The following is a 21,455-nucleotide window of genomic DNA, read 5'->3' as shown; positions in this document are numbered from 1 at the left end:
CTTGAGAGCAGGAGTTTCTGTCGGCGCGGGCCGGCTCTTGTCCCTGCAGCGGACACTGCAGTAGCCAGCGGGGACCTGGCCTTAAAATGCAGCTGTGTCTGCAACGATTTGATTTAGAATTTAGTAGGTCGCGTCACTTCACAGCGCAGCCATACACTGATCTGAAAATGGGACGCTAACAACGGTCTTCAACCCTCGTACGGAAAGAAGAATTGACTTCCACAACAGATTTAAAGAGGCAATCCAGGCGGTACTTAAAAAAAAAAAAAAAAAAACTAATTACTTAAGGTGCACGTCGATTGGTTCTCCTGTGATCGATCTGCAATGATCCTGCTTCCCAGGCTTCACTAAATGGCAGCCTTTCAGTTTCAATCAATCCTTCAGACAGTGTAACTCAGCAGCTACAATGTATTCTTATATTACTAAGGTAACATTATCTAGTGTTACAGTTTGCAGCTCAAACTGCTGGGAATATTGGCAACAAATGATCACATACAGGAAAGTGTTACAAAGATCTTTCACTGCTGGGGAGGTGGCTAAAACCTGCTATAGAAGGATGCTCAGTATATTAAAACTCATTAAAAATGGCATCAAGAGTTGAATTACAAAAAAAAAGGTAGTAAGTATTATCTAATACTACAGAACTCATTGTATTTATAAAAACACATATAAGATATTCTATTACATGGATTGCTACTATAAACAATGCTGTTTAGTATCAGTCCGGAGTAACGTAGTAAACATGGCATTATTTGTGAGTTATAACATCTTCCGTGGCACCATCATTAAAATAACATAAGACATTAACTACAGCCAGGAGATCGGAGCTCCATTCATCTGGCTGTTCTGAAAACGAAGATTCAAGTGTGACATTAATGTATTATACGTTTCTTGAAGTAAATTTAACAGTGGTTCATTGAAAGCTATCAAATATTTACATGCACACGCCAGCTTCTCCTATTGTATAATGAATACAAATGCTATTTATTCAAAGTGTAAAAAGATAGGGTCCAAATAATGCTCTGGTGTAGATGGGGCTGCCTTTTTAAAGGCATTCCATTTGATTTTACGTATATCATAAATATATGTAGAGTGCTTTGCCACACGCTGGAGCGAGTGTGCGGTTTCCAACGTGCACACCTCTTTCTGTTTGAAGAACGTGCAAGTCCAACGTGCCGACTGTGAGATCAAGGTTCCATCCTTCAGCCCCTGCGGCTACTTATAGGTGGGTTTCATTAAATTCACCTAACAATAATCATTTACTTACTTGAATTTTTTTTTAAACTTTAAAATCTTTAAAGCAGAAATCCCCCTTGACACGTGTATTAGTTGAACAGATATCATGTTAAAGCTGCAGTTCAGTCAATATCCTGCATGTGTGTTTTTTTTTTAATAAATCAGTTCTGTAGTAAGAAAAAATACTTTTAGCATTTTCTGTTTTTAAAAAAACAACTTTGAAAGACCAATTTTCTTGTATTCTATTTTAACAGCCATTTGCTAAGGCACTGCCCCTTCATGTCCTGTCACAAGCCCTGGCACACCCCTTTGTCAGCCCTGCCCTCCCTCTGCACATGTCAGTGCAGGAGTGCTCATGAATATTCATGAGCTTCCACTGAGAGACAGAAGCAGAAGAAAAACAGATCCCTTCACTAATGATGTCACCAAATTTCGACCTATCAATACATGGAGAACGAATTGAATGGCAGCTATACAGTTCTTTAGGTAATTAGAGATTGCACACATGAAACTATTGAAGTAAAAAAATAAATTTAAAAAAAAAAAAAAAAAAAACTGAACTGCAGCTTTAATTGCATGTCCCCTGAGCATGTCTATGTTATCTTGTTTTTTTTTTTAAATGATTTTCTAGTGTTACAAAATAAATAATCATCTCTAGCTTCTGAGGTTACCACGCTAACCTATGAACTGCGCTGGGCTCTGGGGAAAGCTCCATTTTAACGTCCCAGCCACTACTATTGGAAACGCTTCTATCTCCTGAAGGAAGTCTCTGATTTGAAATAAAAACAGAGTTTGAAAGGGGATGGAGATTTCTCTGAAAACAAGTCAATTCAAATAATAATATCCTATATATAAAAAAAATAATCAACATGGACTGCTGTTTTAAGGTGAAGATTTCACGTTACCAGGCACCGCTTAATAAATATCAGCGCCAGTGACATCACACAAAAGGGATTCGCTAATGAGACTGTCCCAAGGTTCAGGTGACTACGTTTCCAAACTACCTCTGTTACAATGAATAAAAACGAATACCTCCAGGTTGCAAGCCAAGACAACAAGGAGAATGGTATAATGAGTATTCACTCTTTATATCTGCCAATTGACTTGACATCCATCAATTATTTCTCTTACACCTGTGTTGTTTTTTTTTTTTTTTTATCCAATTAGGTTCATTGTTTCTTTTCCCTGAGCTGTCATTTTAGCAGATAGATAAGAGAATGTATATGTGGGTTGCACTGAGATAACCATCCCTAGTTCTTTAGGCAGATATGGATGATAACTGACAGCTGCGATAACATCTAATGATGTGTGGAGATGTCAGGAATATGTGAGTAATTTACCGACTTGTCTTATATGGCTGTGTTTTAGGGACACGGGGCTTTTTATATTGTTTTATTATTTTTGTCATCCGTCTTCTTAGAGCTGTTGTCACTTTGATTTATCCGTTGAGATTGGACACCTTGTTTTTGGACGGATAAATATATGATAATAAAAAAAAACCTGTTTTACCTTCCATTGGACTTGAGATTGAAAAGGCATTTTACGGGCTGTTATTTTAACGCAGCCGTTCAAATCTGGGAGCTGTCCACCGTATAAAAATGATCATTCTGCAAAATAAGGCAGTACTACTTCTAATTACGCGTTTCGAATTGGCAAAAGCTTCCAAAAATGACACCCAATATGCAATTTCCCCCCCAAAATCTATCCCATTGCAATTGTTTACACCAATTTTAATTAAGTAGTAATTCCTAAAGGACAGGGCATTAGCTGGCCATGAATGCCCCAGCTGGAGGAGTTATTCTAGGTGTATAATATATATTATAGGTTTTAATTAGTTTTTCTGACTACTACTATTATTATTTATTTATTTATTCAAGGTCCATTACACCATGCAGTATTTCAGCACAATATGTACAGAGGCATGTCAAGCACACAGGCATCACGTTAAGTCAAAGCTGGAAGGTACTCAGAAGTTTGAATGATATTCCTCCAGCAAGATGAGAGAATGAGAAACAAGAGTCTCTCGTTAACACAATATGTGAACCTTAACATTTACAGCAGCTGTTACTGGATCACATTTCTGGCCATTCCTAAGCTGTTCATCCCCAGATTGTAGACCAACGAGAACTTGATTTGCGAATGTTCACGATTCATTCATTTTCTAACCCCCCCCCTAACTTGGTAGAAGGAGACTCCGTTTCTGTGTCAGAGTTGTCTATCTGATGGCCAGTGAGACGGCCCTGGCCACAGTGGGATTTAATCAAGCCTCTGATACTGGTGAGGCGTTAAGTGAGCAACAAGACGAAGGGTTTATATCCTCAGAAGTGTCAGACAGGGTCGTTTCCACCCCAAATTTCCCATTGAAGGCAATGGGGATTTTCAATAGAAAATGGCCCAAATTGGCTGCTTCAGGGGATCTAGAATAAGCGCCAAAGTAGCTAAAAGATGGGGAAATCTGCAAATCAGATGGATATATGGAAGGGGAGGTAGCAATAATATTGCATGAGGTGCAGGTTGTCACTGTAGACTGAACACAAATGAGTGGCTCCCTAGGACACTGCTACTAAACACATTGGTTCTTCATTACATGGAAGGGGAACAGGCATTCGATGTGTGTGTGGGGGGGGAGGGGGTGTATGTGACATAATACATTTTATTTTCTAGAGCACCAAACAAAAGGGATGTGATATTTATTCAGTTTCCATGAAATGCAAAATCTATAGTTCACTATATCTATAGACAGTGAGAATCGTGCTGATTACCCTGTTCATAGTGGGGTTAGAGCTGTTGTACTCCCCTGGCAGACCTTTTGTCCTCCGCATCATTAATGTAGGAAGCCTAAGCCCATAAACAGGATGAAGCCATTCATTTCCAGGGCACACCACAAAGCGTGGATTAGGCTGGGGCCTGTACAACCTAAAGTGACACATTTACAGTTAAACATCTATGAATCGCGTCTTATTGCGAATGCCTTGTGGGAATTCATTCATTTATGTTGTACTCGCTGTTCAACTATTTAATTAAACATTAAATATATGGTTACTAATATTTTCGTTTGAGAATTGAATGAGTTGTTGGGGATTGGGGATCTGGCATCATTAGATTTTTTTCTGCAAAAATATCAGCAAATTGAATTACGCTGGGACAAATCCAGTGCATTTTGTTTCTTGTTTTGCTGTGAAAACTTTGATGGTTTTCTATATTTTACAACAAGCAACGTGAAGTTATATTCTCAGGATTTCGGATTTTGCACCAACTCTTTTACCGTTCAAATCTGAGTCAACGTTTGATATTTATATCCAATTAAAAGCAGTGTGTATCGTATACCCCAGGAGTGGCCAACGCCAGTCCTCGAGGGCCACCAACAGCTCAGGCTCTCAGGATATCCCTGCTTCAGCACAGGTGGTGCAGTCTTCAACTGAGCCACGGATTGAGCCACCTGTGCTGAAGCAGGGATATCCTGAAAACCTGACCTGCAGGTGGCCAGTGAGGGCTGGAGTTGGCCACCCCTGGTATACCACGTGGTATTTGCTTTCATGGTGTGTTTAGTGTTCGCTTTTGCAACACAGGCCTGAAAATGATGAAATAAATGTTAAAATATAGAATGCGATGCTGGTCCATCCAGAACTTACGGGAATTAAAAACGATGAATTTTGATTGATGTATGCTAGATCACAGCTTAAACTTTCTTACCACCACCTATTACTTCATCTTCTTTTTGTTGAAATGCCTCTATTGGCGTGCGGTACCAAACTCCATGCTATCTAACACCCCCTAACATCCACACCCGCAAGAGAGCGAGCTGCGCGGCTGGACCATACCCCACCCTGAGACGTACTCAGTCCACACAACGAGCAGCCACTTTACCTTTTCTTTCAACATTGCCCCTTATTCCCTCTAGAGTGTAAGCTCTCAGGAGCAGGGCCCTCATTTCCTTCTGTATCTGTGTGTGCTTGTCTGTCCTTATTGGTATTTCATTCTGTCTATGTAATTTATACCACTCTGTACCCCGCCTCCCCCCTGTACAGAATAGGTTGGTGCTTTACACATAAAGGATAATAATATTGTACCTATCTGCCACCAGGCTCCCAAATTCTCACCAGGGCATCTCCATTGATAGCACATTGCTCAGCATCTCCTTCGTGCCTCTGTTTTGCCCTTATTCAGTATGCTGCAAAGCTGCTTACCAGTACTGGAGAAGAGATCCGTTTCATACGCGTTATAGGGCCTGAACTCCTCTCCAGCTCAGGGAAGATGCTTATTGAATAAGGTCCTTTGTCAATAATTCCCCAGTGCTGGGATGTATAATATGAAAAAATCATTGCAGCATTTATCTTAAAGGAGCAAATGCATTTGTAAATAAATGAGTTGTGTCGTATTAGACAATACTTAGTACCTTTTTATCATTTTAAAATGAAACTCTTAAGGCCATTTTTTAATGAGTTTGCAAATACTGAGCATCCTACGATTTCTATAGCAGGCTTTAGCACACTTCCAATGCAGTGCAAGGTCTTTATAACACTTTCCTGTTTGTGATCATGTGTTGCCAATATTCCCAGCAGTTTGAGCTGCAAACTGTAGCAATAGACAATGTTACCTTAGCAATATTAGAATACATTGTTGCTGATGAGTTACACATATTGAAGGATTGATTCAAAACTGAAAAGGCAGCCATTTACTGAACCCTGGGAAACAATATTTTGCTGTTCACGGGAGAACCAATCGACCGGCAGCTTAGGCAATTAGTTTTTAATAAAGGTAATCAAATGCTGCATATATTAAAACAAAAAAAATGATTTCTTTAGCTGCCCTTAATTGTCTCTTTAAACTTTACAGAAAATATGTAGGGGATTGGGAGTTTGGTCACCAAAATATTTTTGGGTCATGTGATAAATATTCCAGATATATTTTTTGTAAGGTTTTTTAATATTACGTTTTATTTCCATTTAAAATATATATATATATTTTATAATTGAAGAGCATGGCTGTGTGTTGAAGGAAATAGGGAAGTAACAGTGTTTCTTGCTTCTTCTAGCTTTTTATGTTCAGATGGGAGTGAGAAGCAGTTATGGCCACTCTTTCTATGTGGTGCTAAGCCATAAAACACCTTACGGCCCATGCGAATAGGTTATATGGTGCCTTATTGCAGCGGTGCGCAAACTGGGGGGCGGGAGAATTTGTAGGAGGGGTGCGGCGGTTACGCCGGGGGAGGCGTGAGGCCTCTGTAATTGACTTACCTGCTGCCAGTCGGGTATTCGGTGACGCCGCGGGGTAATATGACATCACGCGTCGCCATGGCTACACGCGTCAAATGATGCGGTGGGGTAACGTGACGTCACATGACCCGCAACGCTATTTGACGCCGAGCCATCGGGAGTGGGAGGGGGCGCAAACGCTGCGGCTCCCAGGAAGGGGGCGGCAGCAGCTCCAAAAGTTTGCGCAGCGCTGGCTTATTGCCAGGTCTGCCTAGTAAATGGAACTCTTAAGGCCGGGATTATACTAAAAATCGCGCGCTCTCAAAAAACTAAATAAAACAAACCAATGCGAGTGCACTTACCAAGCGCGACGTAAGCGCCGCGACGTACTGCAAAGCGTTTGTCCCTTCAAGCGATTTGAGATTTTGTTATTCACACACAATGGCCGCATCACGTGGTTTGCATGGCCAATCACAGTGCATCATCAATCAACCAATCTGGCCACGTCTCCCTGCAGTAGCGCTACAAATCCCTTTGGCATGTTCACATGCACCACGGCGACGTCGCTATGATGACGTCACTGGATCGCTTTGCAGCTCTGCAGTTTTTAGTATAATTAAGGCCTTAGCTACCTGTACTTTAGCTGCCAGAACAATGTGCAGTATTTTACAAAGTGTTGTGGTGCCCCAATGCCATAAATAATCATGCCAATCTTTCTGTGGGAAAAAACTATAATGTTCCAACCTTAAAATATTTATAGGGGATTTTAAAATGCCCCAAAAGTAACCATTTGTTAGCTGGATTATCTCAGACATTGGAGGGAAAGCTCTTTTATAGGGATAAATTCAGTCAGCAACCTAAGGCTGTCCTCCAGTTTATAGCTTTATAAATGGTCCCCAGGGCTTTGCCTTTTTGAGTTGCTAATGTAAGTTGAACTGGAGGGGCACAAGTTGATTTCTGTTCCTTCGTTATGTGGTTGTGTTCAGTGAAGCAAAAACAGGTTATAGAAGAATCAGATTGCATGTTTACAAATATATGCAAATAGCTTATGTTGAGGCTTTTCAGTTATCTTTTTCAACTATTTACACCCTGCACATTGCAGGTTACTTATTAAAAAGACACACAAACTGCTCAGCAAACATTCCTTCATTTTATTTCATGGTAAAGGTGCAGTCCCATATCGGCCCAGGCAATGATAGGTGTATTAGGTGAAAAGAATGTGAACAAATAATTGGATACTGCTAGTCTAGGTCTTTTAAATCCTTTGCATAGTGCATCCAGACAATGTTGCAAACATAGTGACCTGAAGTGCTCACAGGCTCTATGTATGTGGCAGCTATCAAGCACATACCATTTCATTAGGATGGACAATAGCACCCCACCATCACCATTTAATGATCCTGACATACCCGTGCTGTACTTTAAAAAAAATACGTGTGTCTGATATATATTTAACTTTTTTTTAAAACAATCATCTAGTTTTAACCTATGAAACAATTAGTTCCCGCTGTTCAAAATGGCACCGCACCTTTAAATGCTGTTTAAGGCCGCGCTTATAGTCCCGGCGACGTGACGTCGCGTCAAAACAAATGTTTTGAATCCGTTGCGTGCGCTTATAGTAGGAGCGGCGCGACGGCCTGGTTGTGATCACTGGAAGTCACTTCAATGACAAATAATTCAGCGACCGCCGCGTGACATCAGTGTCGTGCCGCTTTGGCGGGGACTAAAAGCGCAACCTAAGAGATCCATGAAGGAAATGAATCATCTTAGTTTGAACTGAATTTATTCTGCGACTGAAAGTGAAATCTGCTATCGCACTTACATCTTTAATCACTAAATTCAGTGTTTACTGCTAACTTATTTAGCCCCTTGTCCAGATTCCCTGCTCTCAATTCTTCTCTTTTCCAAGCAGCGCCACCATTAACCCCATGGCCCTGCCTGTCCTGAACTCAGTGAAGCATAGCAGATGTTTAACAAATTGTAACCAACTGCACAGTTTGAGGAACACGTGCTGGAGCCCATTGGTTTGGTGGCTCAGAGTAGCTTTTGTAAATTCCTTACCATGTACCATACAACTGATTGTAACATAACGTTGCTATGTGATATTGCTTCTTCAAAGGCTCATTACATGGTAAAAGATACAAAACATTAGAAGGGAGTGTTTTCTGCTCTTAATTGGGAATTAAGTGCTTGCTTGTTTTCTTGTTAGATCCACTTTTGTCTATTCTGTTTAGTCTGCTAGTTGGTTCTCCATACTGTACAGTTGTCATAAACATGCTTAAGCCTTCAGCTTATTATCGAATAGAACCCAAGGGTTTGTGTTGTGTGCAAGTTCAATTTAGAGGCCTGATATTATTCTTATTAGTGTACAATTATTGTTATGTAATTATTATTTTTTTACCATTCCCCAACATATAGTGCCAAGAACAATGAATTTATGATGGCAGTGGCACTAAAATGACAACATTAATATAATATACTTGACTATTCAGGAGCAATCCTTCCCAAAATTGATATATTTAACACATTAATAAGGGTTCATTTGTTTGTTGTAGGAAAGTAACCCCTTCCTAAAAATGAACCCCTTCCTTCTTAAAAATGAGCACATGGTCTATACTGTATCTGAGAACACTTTTAACCAACACGGCTCCCCTCTCTTACACAAAATACAAATAAAAGTTTATTTAGTTGGCACTGTACATATTGGTACGTCTTCTATCGATCTACCCTGCCTGCTAACTTCCTGTAATACCAAACAGGAAAGTATCTCCCCAAACAAAGAGTTTTTTTTTATTGATATTTGGATGGGTATATCGGAAGTGGACAAAGGGACATTGAGACTCAGCAGGCAAAATTCTTTCATGAGCCCCAATATTGAGTGACCTCTCACTCATAGATGAAGTTTAAGAACCCAGTCACACTCACTCCCCCATGAATAGTGAAGTATGCAACTTTTTAAGGGTTGCTAAAAAATTCCCCCAAACAAGAAATGCTATTTGAAAAACATAGAAGCAAGAATATAGGACTTAAAGTTCAAAGTCAACTCATGTCTTATTCTTATGAAGTAAATCAAAAAAGAAGCCACTACACCAAAGATATGTGTGTAAAAAAATAAACTTTATTGAACACTCACTCGTTTCTTTTTCATCTTTTTGGGGTATTTTTGCTGCTGTTGTATAAGGGTCAGCATTATGGAGCCACATTGCTACCCTTTTCAATGCTCAGCATAATACACATATATTGGTGTTGCTGCTTTCTTTTTACTGTGTCTACTAAGCCCCCTTTCTTCCAGATGGACCAGCAGTGCATTGTTGTACAGCACATTTCACATTCTTCTGGCAGTGAATAGGTTAATTTCTAACTATGCTGCATAGCCAGTGCTGTTTGGTGTCATTGCTGCTTTTCGTATTATTTATTGTTCCAATCCCTCATCTATCTGTTTGTTGCCACATTAGACAAACAAACACACAGATTATGATTTCTTTTTATGGCTATTCCCTCTTTGCATTTTTGGTATTTTTACTATTCCAATGCTAATTCATGTTTTTTGTTTGTAGACCATTAGCAAATCACCCCGTTCTTGAAAATGGGCATGACAACCTGATAGAGATGGATGTATTTCCGCCACCATGCCACGATGGCGGCTATGGGGATGGGTACGTGACGCTGTATATTCCTTTGATCCTAGATGCTGGTACAGATTTAGCATTGCACTCGCTGGAAGAGCCACGTAAAAGGCACAGCAGGGAATGCCTCTCTGTAATTATAAATTACAACATTCACAACATCCGCACATCTCACACAGGCTCCCTGAGATTATAACAACCCTAAAACAAAGTACAATGTATAAACGGTATCAAGACCCGTATTTACTTGGTGGAGCTATCCCACAACACACCTTACATCGTATTGAACAAGGGAATGGCCACGGAGGTGTCCACTGTGGAAACGTGGACCCAGGAGTTACGTACGGTGTGAACATACAAATAAGCTTTGCATTTTTCTCCATTTACATTAGCTGCCCTGCATCTTTGTTTGCAACTTTTGAGATGCAGATAAATTGGACACGTTTCATTAAATGACAGCAATGTAATTTTGAACTATAATGTATTTTTATTTTTTAATACAATAATTTCAGATATGTTTAATTGCCTAACAAAACCTACAGTAGGCCCCAAAGCGGGACTGAAAAGGACAAACGGGCAGAAATCACAAGGAAAAGGTGTTTTGTTTTTTTTCCCCCATCAACTATTTATCAAAGTAGAAAATAAGTGGAGGATTTTACAGTCAAACAGGGGACCTGATAGAAGATGATAAAGTAAAAATAATTTACAATATGGACAAAAAATGTTTTTCCGTTAGGCCAACTGCACCATAGTGTGCGATCAGGAAAAAAAGAGGCCGCAACAGTTAATGTGATCATTCATTTATATGGCCACACTGATAACTGCTATACATTTGAAATATGATCTAATACCGGATACTTTATTTAAAAAGTTTATTTACTCTTTACCGTAACAAACCTCTCTTTGCTTTATATTTGACCATTTATGATTTTGGCAAAAAAAAAAAAAGATCACCCTGAGTTAAAGTCTTGTATAAAAAGCAAAGACCATAACAGAGAAATAGACCAAAGGACCATATAGACGCACTCTTAGTCACAATGTCGTATCATACAAAAAATACATGGTTCAAAGATGTTAGCAATACTAAAATGGGGGAACAGGGAGGGAGTAGGCATGGCAAAGAGATATTAAGGGTCTGAATTGCACATATCCTCAAATATTGCCCGTCATCACACATTGACACGTGCAAATCTGTAGAAATTCTAAATGTTAATAGAAATGCAGGTTTGCAAACATTAAGGGAACCAAATGGACCCTTACATGACAAATCGAGTGTCTCTCACAAAGGTGCAGGGGCTAGGAAAGTGCAAGATAACCATACAATTTTATAAACACATATTGTTAATTCCCATCACAAAACACGTGAGTGCAAGTATGCAAACAAACCACAAAATTGAAGTACAGAAAGCAGTGTGTCCTGGCTAAATACAAAGGGACGGGCACAACTGGCCCAGGTCTCCCAGTTGTAGTAATCGTAGTAGCCCTTAGTCCTCTTTATGTTCTATTCCTAAACAGCATGTTCCCAATAAGCGTCTCTCTCATCGGTGTGAGACAAAACAGCCTCCGTTCCCCACACCGACCCAATGCGCGTTTCACACGGACTGTACTGCTTCCGGGCTGTTTGCATATCTTTACCCTTGCAGCCCCCTCTAATATATAATATTCTAAGTTGGGGTATTATACACAAATTCACAGGCAATATACTTTGGGGTGTTTTTCCTATCTAAAACCCAGAGCTCACGTTAAGAAATGTATTTTCTTTTAAAGGATTGCATATACTTCAAAATCTGATATCATGGCCACTGGACTACTTTCTGGGGTTTCCTATCTTGGAATAAATCGGGTTGTTGAGAATGTTTGTTGGCAATGTGTGCGGTATACTCTGTAATTTTTGTGTCACTTTTAAACATAGTTTATTTTATGACGGGTCTGGGCAGTTTAATGACAGGGTAAATGAATGAAAGACTGGTTCCATGAACTTCTATTTCAAGTTACAATAAGAAAAAGATTTTGGGCTAGATTCCCTAAAGTTCGATATAGCAGTGCTACAACTTGGCGTTATTCGAATATGGGATTGCAGTGATATTTTGGGCAATTACCGCAGTGTTCACAAAGGCTGTGATTATAGGGAAAACGGCGTGAACAAAAAAATACAGCAGCTCTATCGGGTCGGCCATAGTGCGTGCGACCGCGCGGCAGAATTTTCAAGCAACAAACCATTTCGCTCAGGCGATGGCGTCGCGCGCGCACACCTGCACTATAAACGAAGCCGAAGAATGATTTATTTACAATTAGGCTGCAATATGCAGCTCATCTGCATACATGACAAAATGCATCAATAACGCTAGCGATACAAATCAGCGAAAACTCATTGAAATCAGCACTAATAAGCGCCAGCGATGCAATTGTGAAGGGGAGGGAGATAACACACTTTTCCACCCTAGGGGGGTGTGAAATAGGATTTTTTTTACAGAATCCTATAGCAGAAAATGATGTAATGAGGGGTACTCAACTCCAGTTCTCAAGACTCCCCTCAACAGGTCTGGGTTTCAGGATATCCCTGCTTCAGCACAGGTGGTGCAGACTTTGACTGAGCCACTGATTGAGCCATCTGTGCTGAAGCAGAGAGATCATTAAAACCTGACCTGTCTTCACAATGGGGATTAAGAACCATTGATGTAACAACTTTGAGTCTTGAGGCTACCAGGACATCGCAAATAGATACCTTCAAGCACCAAAGAGGTGAACATGCAACATAAACCCCTTTCAAATAAAACACAACAAGCACATCCATGTGTGGAAATATTAAGCCTTTAGTAGCGCAAGTGGCCAGCTAGTCATGTGTTGACCATGTTATTTATTTCTAGGGTTGCTAGTCTTATTTGTTCTATGTACAGTACTGTGTATAGTTTATTTTCCATACATATGATAGGCCTGGCGCCAGCACGGGGTAGTAAATAAAAATTGGGGATATTTTTCGGCGGTAGCCCGATTTCACCAGGTATCTGAGTTTAGTGACTAGCACTTGAATAAATAATTTGGTGTAAACTACCAGTTTTCATACTCAGCGTTAAACCAATACGGATATATTGACGTGGTAAAACTCCCTTATCACTACTTTAACGCTGGTGACTTGGTGTTCGTGAATACGTTGATAAAATTGGTGTTGAACACAGATAATACCAATTTTTACATTTATTAACCTTTAGTGAATCTAGGCCTTTGAGAGAGTGGGCTGAAGCACTCATCTAAGGCTGCGTCCACTCATCTAAGACTGCATCTAAGGCTGCCGCTGAGCGTGCTCACTTCAGTTAAAATCAATATGTAAGGGTGCGCGCTCATGAGCATGCACGCACGCTCTCCCAAGCTACGTGCTAGGGAGACAGAGCAAAATGATTTTTGAGAGCGCTGAAGTGTCACATGACCCTTCAGCAACCAATCAGCGCCAGTCAATGCACACAGCCACACACACACACACAGAAATAGCCCCGATCCACCCAATGACACCCCCCCCCCCCCCACCCCGCTTGCAAAATTATGCAGGACAGTCTGCGATCATACTTGGAGAGTTGGGGATGTCACCGCTCTCAAGCTCGGCGGCAGCTTGGCCACAGCCTAAGGGGTGAATTCTATATACGCAGAATCAGGCTTCAATGGGAAATTTCAGCTGAAAACGGTCTGAACTGGAGTGTATATAATTTACCTCTAAATGTCCAGTGTTTTGTATTTATTGTATTCCATTTCTCCTTCCAAAATGGTATAATACAAAAGCAAAAAAAAATGACTTCTTATGAGAGAAAATGCATTTGACAGCAAAACTAACTACATACGAGCATATCTCTGCAATAAAACAGTATAAAAAGAACATGAAAAAAAAATGGCCCTAAGTACATTTTCCCAAGTCCGCATTGTGAAGAAAAATAGTGTATAAATGTCAATTATCACAGATTGCACTTAATAGTGGAAAACAATATTAATTTTATATATAATAAAAAAAATCTTTCTTGTGATATATATATATATATATATATATATATATATATATATATATTTACTGTAAATAATTGAATCAGGTGTTGTCTGAACTAAATGAGTAAACACAACGTTAGCACGCTACATAACGAACCCCTCCAGCGCGCGGCGCTGATTGTCTGCCCATTTCTTTTCATGTACAGGAATCTCATTAAATGCGGGAATATGCAGATTGCTATTTAATATAGTTGTTTACAGCACAGAGCAGCAATCCCGAAATAGCTTTTGCGCGAGCTTTTGCATTTGTGGAAATGGCTGTCAGGTGATATTAATTCAGGTAACGCAGCAATGAAATTTATCTTGTTTGTAAGCTTTTCATTTTCAAAATGACGCAGGCAGGGATCATCTCCCGGTGTGAGAGTTGTCCAAAGATAATAGCGCATCAGTTTGAAAGCATAATAGATTTGAGAATACAGCCCTGTAACTGCAGGAAGATGCTGTTTATCAGCCTCACAAAACTCCGTGTCGCAGCTAGAATCATTACATATTTTTTCCTGCACTTTCCACGTCATGAGTATCTTATTTACAATTGCATCCGAGCAGCTGATTGAGCCAGCTCTGCTGAAGCAGGGATACCCTGAAAGCCTGACCTGTTGGTGGCCCTTGAGGACTGGGGTTGACCACCCCCTGGGCAACAGTATATTACAGGCCTAAGAGCACTGTGACGGGTCACAAATGTATCATTATGATTGTCAAATCTGATATAAAGAAATATTCAGTTAACTTGTATTGTATTGTATGTCTTTATTTATTTAGCGCCAAAAGTGTACTCGGCGCTCCACAAAGAATACAGTACGGGGAATTATAATAATACAATAGGCGCAGCAAAATCAGACAATAGGAAATGAAATCCCTGTCCCGAAGAGCTTACAATCTAAGGCCCAGGGCATGCTTACTGCTTGCTTGCTCTCGCTTGCTGATGCTTCCCGCTGAGCCCCTACAGCCGCAATTAAAGCGGCTTTAGTAGGGGCTCGCGCATGCTTTCAGTTGCTTGCTGAGGCGCGCTTGAACAGAGCCGACATTGAAATTTAAAATTCACGCGCTGTCTCCGCTCACGTGACGCCTCAGCAACCAATGAAAGGAGAGCAGGGATATGTGGACGGGCTACTGAGTGTGTGGCGCCAGCGGGGATAATAATTCAAAAGGGGTATCCTCTCTCTCTGCTCGCCCACTCCTCCTCCTCATCATGTAAAGTCCTACTCTCTCCCCCAGCATAGCTACGCGTGTCCCCCAGCAGCACAGCCGCTGTCCCCGGGCTGGGCAGCACTGCAGGAACTGCATGTACCAGGGGCAGCATAGCTACATGTGTGTCCCCCAGCAGCACAGCCGCTGTCCCCGGGCTGGGCAGCACTGCAGGAACTGCGTGTACCAGGGGCAGCATAGCTACATGTGTGTCCCCCAGCAGCACAGCCGCTGTCCCCGGGCTGGGCAGCACTGCAGGAACTTGCCGTTGCCGTGCTCACCGCGCATGCGCGATGACGCGACATAGCCACCGCAGGAATCCCGCCTCCAGCCCCGCCTCCCACCAGCCTCGCGAGTATACTCGCTGTCTCTGAGGCAAGGCCACGAAAAATGAGCGCTGACGGCTGTCGCAGCTAAGCGTCAGCGCGCCTGAGCAAGAAAGTATGGACGTGGCCTAAGTGATATGATGGGAGACTTGCAGAGACAGCAGGTGAGGGAATAAGTGCTGTAGATGGCAGTGCTTGGCCACAGTGGGTGGTAGGAGTGACTGCGTGTGGGACAGTAGCCATGAGTCCAGGCTATTGGGATGCCTGATTTGTGGGGCGAGTTTTAAGGTTAGTCAGTATTAAATCAGAAGGTTAACACCATTTGCAGGGGAAGAGATGGCAGGGAGGCGTGGGTGAGAGCAGGTATTTTTCTGTCTGGGTTAAGGCTTAAGGGGGATCCCCAGAAGCAGGAAGGAGTAGATAGAGGTTGTGAATATAGGATTTGTGTGGGTGTTTTTTTATTGAGGGGTAAAGAAGTTGTTGGGAGCGAGATGTATAAATAATGGTGCAGTGTATAGGCACATGCATAGGTGGAGGGGAGGAGAGATGAGGAAATGTGGATAGGAGGGGAGTGGGGAAGTTGGAGGGAACAGAAACGTTCACAAAGGAGTGAGGAAACAGTAAACAGAAAAAGCAATCGGGAGGGCATAGTGAGATGCAGGAGGAGAGACTTCCCAGTTATTGGAGGACAGGAAGAGTACAAATAATCACAGCATTTAGAAAGTCAAGTTCTCATAGTTGCAAAGTTGTTGCAGAGTCCAGATCTTCCTCTAATCTTCACCTCCAATTTCAACTCCAAAATTAACTCTACAGACACTTTAAATGTGACACTCTGATGGTATCCATAGCCATATGGCTCACCGCCAAGATAGACTCCTAAATACGCTGATCACATGCATTTGACTAACAATTAAGGGTTGGTAATTAATACCAATAGTTAATTAGATTTCAAGTTCTGTTGCAATTGATAGGAGAATTCAGCTCACAGAAACATACCTGTTAGAAGAAATTAATCAGAATGTCAGTCTTCAATATTTCTGAGAAAAAGTCATTCAAGGTGCAATCCCTGGTGACGGACTAAAACCCGATGTTTTAAAAAGAATTCAATAATCTAGTTGGTTTCATTTAAAACAGCTGTTCCCCCTACTTGTGCATGTATATCTGTTTTTTTTTTTTAATTTTAATTTGAGGTATGTAGATTGCTACTTAAGCAGAAATACACCCCATCTTCAGCCCCCTCCCCCCACCCCCCAAATTCTTGTTTCATATTAACTGCTTCCTGAGCTCTTAAATCAATGAGATCCCTAGTTGAAGGGGCAGTTTAACGTATTCAATTAAAAAAAAATATTCTATAATATAAACACAGAAATATTTTTTTTTGCCTCTTAGCGTCTGCAGAGGTCCTTATTGTCCCACAAGCGGTATGCGGGGCTGCTGCTTTAACCACTTTGCTGGTACAAGAGCCGGTAACAAATAGCGCAACGCTTAAAAAAAAAAATATATATATTTATATATGTAACGGGTATTCCCCCCCCCCCCCCAATCGCAGATATGATATGGGTGCGGAGAACATACAGTGTTACCAGGTGTGGTGCTTTACCTGTTGGCTCACAGGAGGGCTGAGCTTCCGCCACGGGGAACCTGGGGCAATTATATTATGAGTAACCCTGTACTCGGTGCAGCGCCTCCACCTGCGATGGTTCCTAGCAGAGCAGGAATTGTTCCTCGCAGGACACATACAATAACTCACCCACCGTAATGTATGATAACTAATACCTTTACTTGGAAAACAGCATACAACACAAATACTGTCAACATAGAATAACGGGTGTCCCTTTCTAGAGGCGACACTGACTACGGCGTCGCGCAGGACGCTTCCCCAACACCGGATGATCCCACCCCGTGTCCATAGGATCCCCACCCAATGTCCCACACTCTTGCAGAGAGAGAGAATATGGGTGACTGCGCAGTCACTATTAAAGCTAATGGCCAGTTGGTGCACTTGAGACTTTAAAGTACCTGCTCGAGCACTCCAGTGCTTGGATCCGCAACACTTCGCAAAGGATCTGTCGCTCGGCGATTCCGTCTGATCCCAAGCTGGAGATAGTCTCTGTGGCCCCGACTTGAGCCCGAACCTCTTCACTGGAACCGCAGCGTCCGAACCTCTTCACTGGAACCGCAGCGTCCGCTGAGTCCCTATCTAACTCTCGCACTAACGTGACAGGGTCCCTAACCTAGGGCCTGTCCCTGTAGCACCACAAACTGGGGAGTGAGGACCTCTCTGGGACCTAAGGGGTTAATAGCCTACTCCGCTCCCCTTACTATTCCCAGTCCTGACTCTAACTAGTAACTCCCAGCGCCTGCAGCAACGCACGGCAACCTACTGGGTGCATACAGCAAACGTGCTGCACAAATACTTTGCCTTCTTGTCAGGCCTCACAGCACTGCCAGCCGTGACCCTGACAAGACAGCACTCACACGCACTAAGGGCAGGGTCCCTATCGTGGGCCGTCCCTCAGCACTTACCCACTAACCTGGTGGGGAGTTGGGGCCTACCTGGGATGTAGGGGACCTTACGCGGTGCAGGAGCTTCACTTGCTCCCTGCACCCTTCCTTCCCCTTCAGCTCCCCAGCTCCAACTGATGTAAGTGACAGGGTCCCTAACCTGAGGGCTGTCCCTGGCAACACTCACTCTACTGGGTGAGTCAGGGCTATCTCAGACCTTGGGGGTTGCTGGCCTAGTACAGGGAGTCACTGACTCCTGTACCCTACCTCCTTCCCTTGGCTGCTACTCGCTCTGACTTAGGCCTCGGTCCCGCTGCGCTCGTTGGCGCGGGCGGCCACACGCGAGTTCCCCACCAGCAGGGGAATCCTCCCGAGCCGGTCCCGGTCCCCCCTGGCGGCACAGCGCACTACACGCTGTGGCGCGTCAGCCGCTATGGGACACAAGAAAATGGTGTTCCCTAGCGTTGACGCGTCACGTGGTGTGGCTGTGAGCCAATGGGGAGGGGAGGCTTCGGGAGGAGGAGAGGCTTCAGGGAGCGGGGAGGAGTGTGGAGTGACAGCAGCGTCTGAGTGCGTGAGTGCCTGTCTGTGTGTGTCTGAGTGCGTGCGTGCCTGTGTGTGTGTGTGTGTGTGTGTGTGTGTGTGTGTCTGAGTGCGTGAGTGCCTGCCTCTGCCTGTCTGTGTGTGTGTATGAGTGCCTGTGTGTGTGTATGAGTGCCTGCGTGTGTGTGTGCCTGCGTGTGTGTGTGTATGCGTGTTGCTTACCTTCAATCAGCAGCTCCAGCCCGTGGAGGGAGGGAGGGGGGGGGGGGAGAGTAGCGGGTCCCTCCGCTCAAGCCACGCCCCCCCTCCCGCTCAAGCCTCCCACTCCCGCCCACCTCCCGCTCCGGCCCCCGCTCCCTACAGACCGCATATCACGGTCTGTGTATGTCAGCGCACCGCCTGTCTGCAGTGCGGGCGCGCTGACTCTGGGAGCGGGGCCTTAGCCTAACAAAAATCCTGTCTGCACACAACATTGTTGCAACTCTGCAGCATGAGAATCTGCCAGCTCTATTGGCTTCAATGCTGCTGTGACAAGGGTGAAAGTGCAGTCCCCAGAGGCTGCTGGGAATTGTAGTCCTTGGCAAAGCTCTTTTCTATGGGGACCGCGTGCGCGATGTTTACTGCGCATGGGCGAAGCTCGCGCCATAACCAAGAGGGCGGTGCCCGCCGGGAGAAGTCGCAGACCCCTTCCTCCACTGCCACAGGGGTAAGGCAGGGGGCAAAGGAAGATCAGGGGAACCGGGGGTGACCCCCTTACATATATATATATAACTCCCCACTGGGTGGGAAACAGGGGATCTTAGGATCTGAAACATGCAAATATCAGCTCTGGGGACCCCTAGTTTCCGAGATACATACCAGTAAATGTATCGCTGGTACCGTCCCTTCCAGGGGAAACAATATGGCGGTTTAAATCTCCAGCGTTAAGTGGAGCAACAGCAAGCTGCAACGTCACCCACAGCGGCTTCTTATTGGCCCACGTTTTAAAGAACCAGGAAGTACCGGTGCTACAGTAGTGCTCCCCGTACGCACCTCGGAAAATGACTGTGGTTCAGCTCCAGGGATTCCCTGCATCCCAACTATGCAAAAAAAAAATTTCCTTCAGACTAAGGACAGTGGCAAGTTTAATAGGTTAAATTGAGCAGATTGACTCTTTATTTTAAAATTGGCCATTTAAAATGTTTTCGTTTTCCTGGTAAGCAATTGCTTTGGCGGAATTTGACCATCTTTATCTAACGCCTTTGGTGATGAGATGTTTGTCAGTCTTCAAAGCCACAGGAAAATTGTTTGAGTGCTTTGTTTATAAAGTAATTATGCTCCATTCATTCAGCGGACCCGTAGAAAAGCATAGATCGATTTTTCACAAGATACAAATATATACGTAAAAGCGTTACTTTATGGGTGATGGAATCATTCTAAGGAAGGCAATTTACACTAAGTTGTTGAAGAGACATGCTCTCGCCCGCTGTACGGTACACATTGTGTGTGTGTGTTTAAAACGAAGTGCAAATTATTTTTATTTGGAGCTTTGCTCTTCTCAACGAGAAGACGTCTTCCCAGCGTATAGAACAGGGGCTCTATTATATCATGAACCATTTCACAAGTCCAATATGACAGCCGTGTTCCTCTTAGAAACAGATGTGATTTTGTATACTGTAGCAACACTAATATGGATGATCTGTTTTTTTATTTATTTTTTTAATTTGAGGTTACTGTATATTTTCAAGGTATGCAGACTGCTTCTAAAGCAGAAATACACCCCATCCTCCGTCCCCTCCAAAAAACAATGTGATATTACCTGCTCCCTGAGCTCTTAAATCAGGGAGATCCCGAGTTAAAGGGGCAGTTTAACGTATTCAATAAAACAATTATTCTATAATAATAAACACAGAAATAAAAAAAAATATTGTTTCTGAACGTCTGCAGAGGTCCTGATTGTCCCAGACGTCTATGCTTTAATCGTCCCCCCAGTAACGCTGAAATACCGACAGAGGCACCTCACCGTCACTCAGACGGCAACATCCTGGTCTGCGTGGCTGAGAGGTTTATGGTTGGCCTCTCTATTGGCGTTTCGGTGCTCCCAACATGGCGGAAAATACATATTTTTCAGGGACGATCAGGACTTGGTAAACTTTGAACTGCCTCTTTTAAACAAATGTTTATTTTTTTCTACCATTATTCTCAGGATGTCTGCATTTCACAGGCAGCTTCACTCTTAACGACGACCTAATTGATAAGAGGAGGAACATTGCAATGATATGCCTGGAGTATAGAATGCATATGTAACCTGTGAACATTAGTGATATAATGATAATGAGTATCTCCCTACATTTCCAGCCCTCTCCCCCTCCTCCCCAAACCTCATTGTCTTTATGGAAAATATGATTATTTTGACCTTATAGAACAAAAGGGGTCCCACGGTTCGTAACCATGGTGCTCCCAGCTTCAGGATCCCCCCCCACAGTTGCTGGTAAATCTTAATTTAGCATTTTTCCGGGTTCTAGCAAAAAAAAATCTACAAATATGGCAGCAAGGGCCACCAATAGGAGGCCGCAAAGTTATCTTCCGATAAGATGGTGGCTCTCTATTGTTTGCCCGGCCCAAATCTAACCAGCAGCCATATTGTTCTCCCCGGGAAAGTATCTTTGCCCAGATATTAAGGGTTTATTTAGTGGCAACTGTGCGATCTCTTGAAACGGGTGATGGCGCGGTGGAAGAAGAAATACCCCCTCCCCGCAAACAATCTAGAAGTATAGAGTGCTGCTTTAAAACTGCAATCCAACAAATTATGTCAACAAATGGCTAGAATA

At 43.0% G+C, this 21,455-nt stretch overlaps 1 protein-coding gene across 16 annotated transcripts in view; it reads left to right on the top strand.

Moving 5' to 3' along the window:
* The window catches only part of TENM3 (teneurin transmembrane protein 3), an 816,371-nt gene that overhangs the window by 629,987 nt on the left and 164,929 nt on the right, over window positions 1–21,455 (top strand). For 10 of the 16 annotated variants that reach the window (XM_075610837.1, XM_075610771.1, XM_075610754.1 and 7 more), the window contains one exon: window positions 9,989–10,087. The exons of the other annotated variants lie outside the window; for them this stretch is intronic. In XM_075610837.1, the coding sequence (XP_075466952.1) occupies window positions 9,989–10,087 (99 nt within the window). The remainder of the gene's footprint in view (window positions 1–9,988; window positions 10,088–21,455) is intronic. 16 annotated transcript variants of the gene reach the window in all.

The sequence above is a fragment of the Ascaphus truei genome, chromosome 1 (assembly GCF_040206685.1).
Source record: "Ascaphus truei isolate aAscTru1 chromosome 1, aAscTru1.hap1, whole genome shotgun sequence".
Lineage (NCBI taxonomy): Eukaryota > Metazoa > Chordata > Amphibia > Anura > Ascaphidae > Ascaphus > Ascaphus truei.
This window is presented reverse-complemented; position numbering and strand designations above follow the sequence as displayed.